At 33.9% G+C, this 14679-nt stretch overlaps 1 protein-coding gene across 1 annotated transcript in view; it reads right to left on the reverse strand.

The window, feature by feature from the left end:
• LOC130655720 (dynein axonemal heavy chain 1-like) overlaps positions 1-14679 on the reverse strand; it is a 52244-nt gene that overhangs the window by 35467 nt on the left and 2098 nt on the right. The window contains exons 6-15 of the mRNA XM_057458502.1: positions 14347-14590; positions 14146-14262; positions 10846-11003; positions 10026-10240; positions 9294-9461; positions 8886-9016; positions 8312-8656; positions 7663-8091; positions 7134-7316; positions 6314-6428 (exon numbers count right to left, since the gene is read on the reverse strand). Of these exons, the coding sequence (XP_057314485.1) occupies positions 6314-6428; positions 7134-7316; positions 7663-8091; positions 8312-8656; positions 8886-9016; positions 9294-9461; positions 10026-10240; positions 10846-11003; positions 14146-14262; positions 14347-14590 (2105 nt within the window). The remainder of the gene's footprint in view (positions 1-6313; positions 6429-7133; positions 7317-7662; positions 8092-8311; positions 8657-8885; positions 9017-9293; positions 9462-10025; positions 10241-10845; positions 11004-14145; positions 14263-14346; positions 14591-14679) is intronic.

Consider the following 14679-nt stretch of genomic DNA (forward strand, 5'->3'; position numbering starts at 1 on the left):
TTATTTTATTGACCAATCAAATCACAGAAAGATATAAACAAGTTTTTTTCTTGAGAAGTTGAACTGCAAGTGAAGAGTAGCTAGTGAGAAAATAGCGAAAATGGCGGATGAAAAGAAAAAACTATCAGACGAGGAGAAAGTTACTTTAATAAACTTTTATAAAGCGAACCCAACGTTATGGGACAGTGGGAATATATATTACAAAAATAAAGACAAAAAAGAAGCTGCGAAAATAGACCTTGTCACTGAATTTGAGGGGGCGTATAGCTGTGATTTTCTAGAAAAAGCATTCCATTCTCTTCGTTCATCGATGCTCCGTGAAGTTAAACGTAATGCTGGAAGTGAAGTTCCATCGAAAAAGTGGAAGTTTTATGAACAAATGGAGTTTATCGTAAGTGATCTTACAAAAGAAAAGAAAAAAGCGCAACTTTCGTCCGACGAGTTGGAAGAATTGATTGATTTTTATCGTGAAAATCCCGCGCTTTGGAACCACACTCTACAAGATTATAGAGACAGAGTGTTGCGCGAAGCTCTGATGGTCAAACTGAGTGAGCGTTTTGATGGGAAGTATACCGTAAACGAGCTCAAAACGTCATGGCATAACGCATTGACAAAGTATAGAAGTGAGCGCAATAGGGAGATTGGATCAAGATCCTCTGGTGCAGGTGTAAACGAAGCATATTTTTCTACCTGGGACCATTATAATCAAATGGATTTCGTTGAGATTACTTGCGATATGGATGAGACCGTCGATACAATGAACGAGGATGAACCACGTACCCCTGCTCCTAAAAAACGACGGGAGAAGAAGATGACGGAGGAGCAGTGTGCCAAAGCCGAACTGTGGAAAGCGTTGACAACTTCCATCACACAAAGGGCTGATCACCATGAAATCCGGCCGCAACAAGCTTCTACATATGGATGCGAAGCGCAATCTGCTGTCGAAAAACGTGCCCAAATTTTTGGAAGTACAGTGGCCGACAGTTTGGTCCAGTGCGAACTAAAAGATTGGCCAAGGTTGAAGAAAAAAATCATGGATATTTTTTTCGAGTATGAAGAGCAGAAATAACACCAATCTATGCCTACCAACCATCATGCTCGTATGTTCGCAGCTTCAACGTTTACTCCATACACCCCATCATATCCCATGGCAAATACATATACTGGTATGCTGCAATCGCCACCTCTACCTTCTCAAAATCAGCCGTATTCACCCGCAAATTCATCCTGTTCGAACGATACGTTTTGATACGTTACGTTATGGTTGGCAGACATTTTCTGGAGTAAAATAAATCAGAAAAATATATTAAACGTTCAGTAAATCTTATCATTTTTTATTTATCCTCGCAAAAAATAAAATTAAATGTCAACTCTAGCGCAATGCCACTGCCAGCGTACAGCACCTTCCATTACGAAATACTCCGTGAACTCGTCTCTTATTGCTTTGGCTTGATTACTAGATCGATTGCCGTAAATGTCATTGGACAGTGAAAACCATGTGCCAGTAGGAGTATCTTCTCTCCAAGCACCTTCGATAATTTCACCACGCTCATTCTCTCGGTCGACAAGACCAATTGGTAGCTCAATTTTGCCCACAGAACTTTTGCTCCTCTGCCAGTTATGCAATGCCACTGTTGCCATTGTGATGGTAGAAACCTTTTCTGGTTCTAAGTTTATAGGTCGACGAAAAATGCGCCACCGATTTGCCAATATCCCAAATCCGTTTTCAGAAATTCTTCTCTTTCGTGACAGTCGATAATTGAAGATGCGTTTGTTTACTGTCAGATTTTTTTGTGGATAAGGCTTCATCAGGTAATTCTTAAGAGGAAACGCATCATCTCCTGTTATCACATACGGCACTTTGTTGTTTCGACCTGGTAAATTGCAAACCAGACACTAAGCTTAGTAGAATTAGCCATTAAAAGCTTCTTTGTGTTCTTTACAGCAAACTGCATCTTTTCCATGTTTTTTCTTGAAATCAGAATAGTGTTATGCTTGATTAAATTTGTATACATATATTTATATATATAATATACCTTGTGCATCACATGGCATTGATTTGTATCCTTTTAATCAATTCCCTTTTCAAATCAAAGAGGCAAAGAGAGGTTAAAGAGGCAGTAATTAAACAACCTGGTTTTAATGCAGTTTATGGTAAAGCTAAGGCGCCACGAGGAACATTTTCATGCGCGTGCTATGCAACATTGCTGCATAGCACGCGCATAAAAAAAATTACTCGTGTCCCATGCCTATTTTTCACTGCAATGCAGCAAAAAAATGTTGCATGGAGCAAACATTTTGCTCCACAACTTCGGGGACAAAATAGATCTGAATCTATTTTGCTCCCGTGCTCCGGGGACAAAATGTGCTGAAAAATTTGTTGTGGAGCAAATGTTGCACGTGTCCCCACCTTCTGCAACAAATATTTTACAAAATTATTTGAGGCATTATTTTATTGACCAATCAAATCACAGAAAGATATAAACAAGTTTTTTTCTTGAGAAGTTGAACTGCAAGTGAAGAGTAGCTAGTGAGAAAATAGCGAAAATGGCGGATGAAAAGAAAAAACTATCAGACGAGGAGAAAGTTACTTTAATAAACTTTTATAAAGCGAACCCAACGTTATGGGACAGTGGGAATATATATTACAAAAATAAAGACAAAAAAGAAGCTGCGAAAATAGACCTTGTCACTGAATTTGAGGGGGCGTATAGCTGTGATTTTCTAGAAAAAGCATTCCATTCTCTTCGTTCATCGATGCTCCGTGAAGTTAAACGTAATGCTGGAAGTGAAGTTCCATCGAAAAAGTGGAAGTTTTATGAACAAATGGAGTTTATCGTAAGTGATCTTACAAAAGAAAAGAAAAAAGCGCAACTTTCGTCCGACGAGTTGGAAGAATTGATTGATTTTTATCGTGAAAATCCCGCGCTTTGGAACCACACTCTACAAGATTATAGAGACAGAGTGTTGCGCGAAGCTCTGATGGTCAAACTGAGTGAGCGTTTTGATGGGAAGTATACCGTAAACGAGCTCAAAACGTCATGGCATAACGCATTGACAAAGTATAGAAGTGAGCGCAATAGGGAGATTGGATCAAGATCCTCTGGTGCAGGTGTAAACGAAGCATATTTTTCTACCTGGGACCATTATAATCAAATGGATTTCGTTGAGATTACTTGCGATATGGATGAGACCGTCGATACAATGAACGAGGATGAACCACGTACCCCTGCTCCTAAAAAACGACGGGAGAAGAAGATGACGGAGGAGCAGTGTGCCAAAGCCGAACTGTGGAAAGCGTTGACAACTTCCATCACACAAAGGGCTGATCACCATGAAATCCGGCCGCAACAAGCTTCTACATATGGATGCGAAGCGCAATCTGCTGTCGAAAAACGTGCCCAAATTTTTGGAAGTACAGTGGCCGACAGTTTGGTCCAGTGCGAACTAAAAGATTGGCCAAGGTTGAAGAAAAAAATCATGGATATTTTTTTCGAGTATGAAGAGCAGAAATAACACCAATCTATGCCTACCAACCATCATGCTCGTATGTTCGCAGCTTCAACGTTTACTCCATACACCCCATCATATCCCATGGCAAATACATATACTGGTATGCTGCAATCGCCACCTCTACCTTCTCAAAATCAGCCGTATTCACCCGCAAATTCATCCTGTTCGAACGATACGTTTTGATACGTTACGTTATGGTTGGCAGACATTTTCTGGAGTAAAATAAATCAGAAAAATATATTAAACGTTCAGTAAATCTTATCATTTTTTATTTATCCTCGCAAAAAATAAAATTAAATGTCAACTCTAGCGCAATGCCACTGCCAGCGTACAGCACCTTCCATTACGAAATACTCCGTGAACTCGTCTCTTATTGCTTTGGCTTGATTACTAGATCGATTGCCGTAAATGTCATTGGACAGTGAAAACCATGTGCCAGTAGGAGTATCTTCTCTCCAAGCACCTTCGATAATTTCACCACGCTCATTCTCTCGGTCGACAAGACCAATTGGTAGCTCAATTTTGCCCACAGAACTTTTGCTCCTCTGCCAGTTATGCAATGCCACTGTTGCCATTGTGATGGTAGAAACCTTTTCTGGTTCTAAGTTTATAGGTCGACGAAAAATGCGCCACCGATTTGCCAATATCCCAAATCCGTTTTCAGAAATTCTTCTCTTTCGTGACAGTCGATAATTGAAGATGCGTTTGTTTACTGTCAGATTTTTTTGTGGATAAGGCTTCATCAGGTAATTCTTAAGAGGAAACGCATCATCTCCTGTTATCACATACGGCACTTTGTTGTTTCGACCTGGTAAATTGCAAACCTCTGGTAAATTTAGCGATCCACTGTCTAGCGCCTTCTTTAAATTACATTGGTCCCATATACCTCCATCAGAATTTCTACCGTTCGCTCCAACTTCCACATAAAGAAACTCATATTCTGGCTTGACAAGAGCCATGAGCACTACACTGTCTGTCCCTTTATAGTTTCGGTAATGAGACCCTGAATTTGGGGGCTGCTGAATGACGATATGCTTCCCATCGAGAGCACCTAATCCATTTGGGAAGTTCCAACGCTCATTGAACTTTCTGGAGATATCTAGCCATTCCCCCTGTGTTTTCGGAGTTGAAAGGAAGGTTGGACCCAACCTCTTTATGATAGCTTCAGATACCTCCATAACAGCTGCTGAAATTCTTTTTCTTGACACTCTGAATTGAAATTCTAAAGACCTGAAAGTCTCACCAGTCGCTAAGTAACGTAGGGCCACGCAAACGAGCTCAGCTGGTGTGATAGAATTCCTCATATTTGTATCTTGTTTCTGCAAATCCTCAGAAAGAAGACCGACTAGGTATTCGAATTGAGCGTTATTCATACGTATATACCCTCTACATTTCTTCTCATCGTTTTTTATTTCGTTGAAGATTGTATGAAAAGCGCCAAGACACTCTCTATTCCCAAGCCACGGTTGCACCCAGCAATTTCTTGGTGGTTCTTCACGATCTTCCTCTTCTTCTTCGTCCAACAAAAGTAAAGCTAAAATAACTTCTCTGTTTATTCCTGCCATATTTTAATCACACATGAACTCAATAAAAAACTTAAGGATACGGTATACCCTTTGAGCATGATTTTTTAACTTCGATTTTCGAAATAATCTTGCAGCAAATAAGATGTGGCGCCACGAGAAACATTTTCATGCGCATGCTATGGGACATGTTGCATAGCACGCGCATGAAAATGTTTCTCGTGGCGCCTTAGCTTAAAATTGTATTCTTGTTTCTCATTTTTAAAACGTACTTTCTTTTTCAGATCAGCTGTTATCAAACCATACATCAACAGTATTTTCAAAAAAAAATTTAACAAGAGAGTAAATTTTGAAGGCCTAAATAATGAAATATTCAAATGCTAATATGTATTTGTAATAAAATTCACCATGTAAATGCATTTTAATATATATATTTTATTAAAAATAAAATGTAAAAGCTTTTCAGCTTACGCCATCATCAGTACATAAAATTTATGTACGTTTAATTTATGTATATATGATGGCGTAAGCCAAAAAGCTTTTACATTTTATTTTTAATAAAAAAATATATATTAAATTAATATGTATTTATTGCTGAATTAATTAACTTGAACTACTTCATCATTCAAATTGAGCTTGTTCAAAAGTTATTATATTTGAATCATCAAGTTTATACATACAAGATTTGTATTCTGGAATTTCCAGAACTTTCCTGATCAGTTTTAAAAATATCAAGTTAAAGTTTTAACTGTTTAATAGAATACTTATGTAAAAATTTTATTTTCAACATTGTAGGTTAGATAAAATAATACTACAACAAGAAAACATAATTGTAGCAGGACATAAAAGAATGGTAGCTACTTCTAAATGACATATTTAAAATTATTCATTTGATGCTTTATATTGAAGATGTACGATAACATGTATTGATAGAAGTAGAAAGATGCAGAAGGAAAAATATTGTTAGATGTTACATTGTATTACAGTGTATGTAGTATTTAGTTTTGCATTATGGTAATTTTAAGTTTAAAAAATTATCGTTCGCTTATGATAAATCTGAAAAAATCAAATTGGGTTAGCATGATGACTGAAAACTAACTCTTGATGTAATGAAAAGAAGATTTTGCACACAGATTCATAAAAGCTGCAGGAAACCTGAATTATTATCACTTTAAATTTTCAGCCTATACCAATCTGTTAAGTAAACCTTTAGAATTACACATTTCTGCATCACAACTAACAATGCAAAACGTCAGATTTATTATTACAGCACTCACATTTGTAACCGGCATGTTAAATAATCTTTCACGACTATTAAACAAGTGAGATTGTGCTTGACATTCTTTTAATTGCTTGTTGACACGGCGGGCTTCGTTAGCTGTTTCATGTGCTCTACAAAAATGATAATTAAAATAGCAAAAAATAAAAAAATACATAACAAATGCATGTTATAAGAGGCTCCAAAATTATGACAAATAGCCATTATCAATGATTGGATTGTTAAACAGTGACAGAGGCCATTAAACAGGCTTTTTCAACTTGAAAGCTGCTTATGTACACTTTTTACTATCTCCCAAAGCGAAAGACGGGATTGAGAAGAAAGTACGAAGCCATGTTGATGTCTATGTATCATGGTAAAATATCGATCCATTGACCATAGGGCGATTCTTACAGTACACAGTTCTTATGAAGACTAAGATCACATGCATGCTTGGAAGTGTGAAAAAAACAGTAAAGGAAGGCTAGCATAAACTTTTTTGTTTCTCTTTCTTAGCTTTTCCTTTTTAGGCCATAACATATATTACTTTACTTGTTTTTTGACATTAGGCTGGATCATTGGTTACGCCTTTTGCCATAATTTATAACACACCTAATTTAAATGTTCTAACTATGCCTAAAAGCTATGCAATGAGCTGAGAAAAATTTCTCTGTGGAATGTGTATCCATGTAATTACCAAGTCATGACAAAACCAGAAATATAATTTACAGCTTTTTAACTGCAAAGTCCTGAAGTACTCTTCAGGGCAATATCATTTAACAGCCGCATTGATTAAAGTTTGTTGAGTACTGTTTGAGGAATATTTACATGAAACATACTTATTTATATCAGTGTGTGCAGCAAATCCGGCAACAACCATGTTAAGTCCATCAAGACGGTCTTGAAACAAATTTTGCTCAGCAAGTAGATTCTTGTGAAATCTCTCTTCATCACTTTCTAAATTGACTAAAGTTGTTTCCATTTGTTGTTCAATTTTTCCAGGCCAAGCTATACAGCTCCATCTAGAACAAAACAAAATAAAAAACTTTACTAAATAGTTTGGTAAAAAACAAATTGGGTTAATAAATTGAAGGCTAAGATATTTCTGGAATTCTAAGAAAGACAAAGTGTAGTAACAAAGTTAATTTTTTTTCTGTAACCATAAGGAAACAAAGCAAAACAGATTTAGTGTTGTTATTTTTACCAGAACAACAATTTACAAACTAGTAAGAACAACTCGAAGAAAACCTGTATTGTATGGTTTTTCGAATAATACAGTCAGTCAGGCCTATAAAATAACTAATCAAGTTGCATTCTTTGCCTTATAAGAATTAGTTAAATGCATAAATAGAAGGCTATAAAACTTACTTAGCATTAAAATCATCCACAGATATACTATAGTAAAATTCTTCAATCAACTCATAATCCACCATCGCTTTATTGATTAATTCCTGTTTTTCTGTTAGCAGCGCTGGAAGTGTTTTTATATATTCTCGTTGTTCTGTCAATTCTTCAATGCCATTTGGCTTATCATAAAGTTTTCTAGAAATAACTTTAAATACCTCACAAACTTGGTCTGCTTGAGAGCGCAGTTTCTTCGCTAATAATTCAAGAACAGAGTTTGCTAATGTTTTTCTCTTTTTTGACAGTGTTTGTCGCACTTGTTCGCATGTCACCCAAAAAGGACCTATGATAACATAGGATGGGATACTATTTTCAATTTTCTCTTTCTCTGAAAGATGCATCTCAATTTCTTGTTTCGCCTGAGCTGGAGTATGCTCCTCATTGCCATATGCACTAAAATATAATGTTAAAAAAAAGATAGAAAGTGCAACATAGGAATAATAATGTTACATAGTGATAGCCAGTAAACTAAAAGGGTGTTTTTAATTGTAAAGCTATAAATAAAGTCACACTGTAAAGGTGGTTGCATTGTGTTGTATCAATTCACTTATATTTACACACAAGGTAATGAAATGTCCAAAGTGTTTCTTTTTTCACTATAAACAAATCTTACCTTAAATATTCATTGATATCCATATTAGCCAACTCTAAATATTTTTCGTATTCTTTCGCATATGCCATTAATGGTATTGCAGCTTGTTTCAGGCATGTTTGAACTGTATCACGTAACTTTTTAACAAGAGGTTCATTTTCCCCAACAGACTCTAGGAGAGGACTGCCACTCCAAAACAGGTTTTCCATTACCATCTTTTCCAGCTGTGGTATTTTTTTAATGCATTTTATTCCTTTATTAAAAAGATTCACAATGCTGTTTTCAAACTTCTTAGGATCGGTTGAAAATGAAACGGAATTACTGTCAAATACTAAGTCGAGTAAGAAAATTGAATTTCTCTTTGGTCTAAAAACAAATTAAATAAATCAAACATTATGACGAGCTAAAAAGGTTTGGGATATTGGGTATTTTAGTGCAACTTATGATACAACTGCACCTATTACCACAACTTCTCTTAACTTTCCTTTATCACCCCTCATTGAGCACTATTTTACAGCATGCAGAAAAAAATTGCAGCTAATTGAAGACTAAATAATGCTCATTTATGTAAACCTTAAAAAAATGTAAAACTTACAAGTATGGACTTTTCATAACGTCACCAGGCCAACTCATACTTTCTTTCAACTTTAAAACTGATGAACAGGCATCTACAATCATTTGTGTGTAAGTATCTAGAGAATCTTGCACCAGATAACGTAATGAATCCTAACAATGCATAAAGTATATTTAGCAAAAAAAAAAAACAATTAGGCATCTTCATTTAATAAAATTCCAAATTCAGAAACAAAGATGGTGCAAACCATGTTCATTAATTATCATTATGAACTCCAAGAAAGTTACTATATTTATGGTTTAGCATAGTACATTTTAGAAAATGAAACAACCTAATCCAGCCTTACTTACAACATCAACTGAATAAACAGGAAACAAGGGAATATATGTGATATAACCCAGGAAGCTTTCCAGTGGTATTTATATTTACCTGCATTGAAAATTTAATCAGTTCATTCAACTTAGACAGTTTAGACATTTTGTAAACCTCCCAGTTATTTTCTTCTAAATTAAACCATCCTTTTCCAATATCACGCAAACTTGTTCTGATGGCACTTCGCAGGGTTGTTAACCAACTGTCTTTAAGAAACAACTGAACCTAAAAATAGATTACGTTATGTTAAAAATGAATAGTATTATTATTGTGATGTGCAAGGAGTAAACTTGATTTGATGTAGTCAAGAATAAAACTTCGTTTTATAACACTTGTTTTTGTAAATCTTGTTGTTAATTAAATAATTATATTTACACATTCACTTATATAGAGAAAAGGGTCCCTAAGGGACTTCACATGTGTGCGTGTGTGCACGTTCCAAAAGGCCTATATAAACTAAGGCGCCTGTGGAGGAGTGTCCCGGGAGTTCATGTCGTGAGAAGTGGTTTCTGCAACAATTATACTTTCAACCACACTTTTAGTAAATTAAATTTTCTAGCTGATTTGCTCTTTAAATGACAATTTTTTAGATAACAGGGCTGTTTTTTATAATTTTAAAGATTTTTATTTGAATTTGAATCTCCATCTCATGAGAAGCATAACTAAAATGTTTTTTAATTTGCACTGTTTTTACATTGAAATAATACTTTAAGTCCTTGATTGAACAAAAGTTTATTTCTTGGTTGTTGAGGAATAGTGTCTTGACACTGTTAAAAAGTATGTAAATACCTGAGCTGTAGCTTGCCCTTGTGCTTGTTCAAATTCTTCAAGCCGCATACTTTTGGTAATAGGTACTTGAAATAATGACATTGCAGCAACTTTATTGCACTCTGCTTTAACTTTTGAAATCGCAGATAAAACTTCTGGCATTGTCAGCAGTGATTTAAAGGAAAAGCTATGATACATTTTTTCAAAATCATAAGATGGTACATCATTGTAGAATCCTAAATCGAAATTCAAAATAACAAGAGTCTTTAATAATAATTGGAATAATAGGTGATTTTCCAAGCTTGTGCTTGTTGTAAAACAAAAAACATATTATTGTTTTAACCAAATATTAAATATTTTTACGCTGCTGGATTATCCACGTTGTATCAATTAAATACTATGCGTAACACTTAAACACTACAACATTACTAAAAACACTATCTAATTATCAGAGGCACAATCAAAACAATTTTATCAGCATAAAACTACAGTGTATTATAAAAAAGATGGCTTCCCCAAATCACAAAACATGTCACATATATTGTTTATATAAATGTTGCACATGGTCTTTTAACTTAACAAAAGAAAAACACTCACAGCAAAACATACAAATTTAAGGTAGGCATTAACCAGAAGGCTGAAGTCCTCAATCAAGGCTAGTTAAAATTAATTCTGAGAATTGAACTGTTTTAAGGTGTCTGAAAATTTTATCAACCCATCATCTTTGCAACATTTAGGAAGCTAATGTGTTATGTTACTTAGTCACATATACTACATATGCATCGCTGTTCTTTTATCAACATGGATTTCATGCAATTTATTTTTTTTATGGTATTCTTACCTGTTTCAGGAATAACTTCTTTTTCCCTTTCTTCTATTTCCACAAAAGGAAATTTCTCTGGCTTGCATTGGACAATTTTATCAAACATAATTTTATTCATTGATCTTTGAAAATCCAATTGGATCTCTTTGCTTAGTTTGTATATAGATGAGGACAATCTAAAAATATTAAAAAATATTAAAAAATTAAAGATTCATTGATTTATTAAGAGAAAAAGGGAGCATCTTTAATTGTCATTGTTTTCGTGGTCATGCACAACAAACAGCTTACAAGTCCTTATTTAAACTAAAAAGTGGGTGGGGTGGATGGGGGAGTTCTTGATATTTAAAGAAGTTCATAGCCTTTAACTGGTGGTTTACGTGCATAAAAATAATGAAAAATAAAACCCGGAACGGACTGATTTGGTGTGAATCTAATTTGACAATTGGGTTACAATTAAGATTGGTAGGTCAAATTCAAAATCTTGAACAACATTGATTTTCTTCAATGTAAGCATCCCTTATTTTCCTTATTTTTCAAAGTAGGCAGTTGTGTGGGCTGTTCCATGATGTGGATAGCACAGAAACTCCCAGTAGTCAATTTTTTGTTCTTTACTAGGCCTACGCTTTGGAAAGATGATTCTGTTAAAGGGGAACTCCAGTAAAAATCACTTTTTTCTTTTTTGTTTTATACGTACTCAGAAAAGCATAAGAAATCAAAAAAAACTTACTTCACTTGTTTTCCTTATTTAAAATTGTTGTACTAGCCTTTGTGTATTCAATTTTTTACTCATAACAAAAACAGACAGGCGCGATTTCATTTAGGACTGGACCCGATTATAATTCCTTATATAAAATTGTTGTACTAGCCTTCGTGTATTTAATTTTTTTCTCATAAAAAAACAGACAGGTGCGATTTCATTTAGGACTGGACCCGATTATAAATAATGACATCACATCGTGCAGAAAGTTTAGGCGAGCGCAGAGAACGTTCATGTTAAGACCTATATCTTACATTAAATCGCTTTTTGTATGTAATTTACGTTTAAATTTTTAAAAAATGGTTAGTTGCTTTGCGCTTCGATGTACCAATCGACCAGAGAAGTGTAAAGAAGTAAGTTTTCACAGAATCCCATCTGTGAAAAAGAAAGAACTCAAACAAAAATGGCTAAACAAACTACGTCAAGCAGCTGATCTACCAAGTGATCAAAGTTTTTATATTTGGTTGGCGCATTTCACAGATAGTTCTTTTAAAAGAGATCTCCAGGAAATAAACTTCCATATTATAATATTGCCACTTTGTAAAAATGCCATTTTAGCTGGTGAACACGATCAAAGTTTCTCATTTCTTTTCCTTTCATTATTTGTACTTCTATCCACAGAACACAACCAAATAACGTTTTGTACATTGTTATATTAAATAAAAGAACATTATACCAATTTCCAATACAATCACCAACAAAAATGTTTTCTAGTTACACATGTATTTTTTGTAGCGCTCAAGTTTCTATTCTTTGTTTTTCAAAAAAGAATATTTTTGATGGCAGAACATGCCAAATATTTTCAGGGGGTAAGTGTACCCAATTTCTTCAATCTTTGTTACTGTTTAAGGCTGCATGCAATGCTGATAATGCAGTTTCTAAAACAGCTTTGTCAAAACAACCACTTATAAATCAGTAGCTTCTGCAACGCATTTATGACCTACCATAATCATAAGAATGATTTTTATTTATACAATATTAATACCCCATGTTTTACCAACTTATCACAACCCAAACATTATTCGATCTTTCGATCACGCATTTCAATGGTCCTCCATCACGGAGAAAATTCCAACGTTATATAAAATTTGCTTGAATTTGTGTGCAAAAAAGCATATGAGGAGGAAAAATATTGCTGAACTGTGAAAAATAAATTGGCTTGTTAAGTAGGAAAGATTTTTTACTGAAGGGAATGATAAAGTTTTTTGACAAAAAGAATGTTAAAAAAGCGATTAGATATTTTATATTTTTTATTTCTTTAAAAAGAAAATATTTTGCTAAGAACATTGCTGTGAGTCAGTAAAAGACAGCTCGTTACTTTGCATCATTATTAATATCTCCCTTGTGAGACACAAGAGGTTCGAAGTCGTGTGGCTGTAGCTTTGTAAAGTCTCTTTCATGAAGAGAATTATCCGATTCTATGTTTTCTAAGTTATAATCTTCATCAATATTACAAGACGTCTTATCAACGAACAATGTAAACAGTAAGTAAACAAACTTTTAGAAGGTGTGCTGCTGAGCTCACGGACTTTCTGCATGATGTGACGCATGCTCATTTATTCAAACCTAGTCCTCTCGAATTTACGCAACCTTGCAAATTTATTTAAAATTGAAGATGTTTACAGACCTGATTAAGGTATAAATAAAGTTTTTTAACGATTGTAAAAGGTTTATTCTGACATATTTATGTATTGTCTTATTAAAATAACATTTTTTTCACTGGAGTGCATCTTTAAGACACACACACAAAAAAAATCAAAATATTATAATTAATTGCACATTTAAACTGTCTTTAGTCATTTTATTAGTCCTAAAATCTTTTTAAAAACCATAATTTGTAACTAAGTGTTTCAAAACAATAAAAAAATAATCACAAGAAAGGTTATTATGATGAACATATACCACTTTGATGTGTTTTTAATGTGTTTTTAGATGTAGTCTTGGTGTATTACATTGAAAGTTAGCATATTTTTGTCAACAAGAATAATTATTTTAATCATCATAACAAGGGGTTGTGTTACAACAAGTCGGCCTTGTTTTTTTTCATGTGATGTTATTATACGGTGGACTATTACAGGGATAAAAAACAATGACACATATCAACATATTTGTGACAAAGAAAGATGTTTCAACAACCATATATTTGTTTTTCATAAAATATGGTTCGCTGGGCCTGTAACACAAATAATTAAGTTGTATCCACCTTATTATGTTTAATAGAAAAAAAAAGGTTGAATTGAGTTAAATTTATAATTTTATTTATTAAACAAATTATTTGGGAAAGAATTGTTCCAATATGTTGATAAAATAATGTCCTATACTTAAACATAGCTGTATTATGTTAATGATATCAACTTTTCATTTTAATTTATTTTCATCTGGGATGATTTAATGAATGAGTCTCAAATAAACACAATAAGATGGATGAAATGGTCTAAATATTATGAAAATTTCTTTCCAGAGACAAATCGTACAAATTCACCCAACACCAAACAACAATTTTTAGATTGTTTGTAACTTTAGTAACTACTAAGAAGTTTTAACACTAACTATTTACTAACCTCTTGTCACTGTTTAAATGTTTGGGCTCCCTGGCCCATTTTATGATTTTTCTAAGAGAGTCAATATCAATGTTTTCAACATTGTCGGTTGGCATGCAGTCGATATATAGGTGATATCTATGAAGAAAATAATATTTAATTTAATTTTAATACAGGGTTTAATATTGTCACTAAATTTAATAAATATTTATAGGGTATTACCTTAATAGTGCTTCAGTTTTCTTTCGTGCTTCATAAGCCTCCTTAACCCGAGCTACAAATACATTAGGGTTTTCAGCTAAAAACATGAGTCGAATTCTTGGAACAAAATAATGTCCAGCTTGGTTATTTAATTTCTGGTTGTAAGAGTCGATAAGTTTAACAGTGTACAATAGTTTTTGTGGATCATAATCAACCACACCAACTGTTATCCAGTCATATTCTTTGATGCCATTTTGAACGATTCCTGAAAAGAATGTTAATGGACTTAGACCTGAACCAGTTGTTTAGAGAATAGTTATTTTTAAATCTTCACCACAACATTTGTTCATTTTG

Source organism: Hydractinia symbiolongicarpus, chromosome 8, assembly GCF_029227915.1.
Source record: "Hydractinia symbiolongicarpus strain clone_291-10 chromosome 8, HSymV2.1, whole genome shotgun sequence".
Lineage (NCBI taxonomy): Eukaryota > Metazoa > Cnidaria > Hydrozoa > Anthoathecata > Hydractiniidae > Hydractinia > Hydractinia symbiolongicarpus.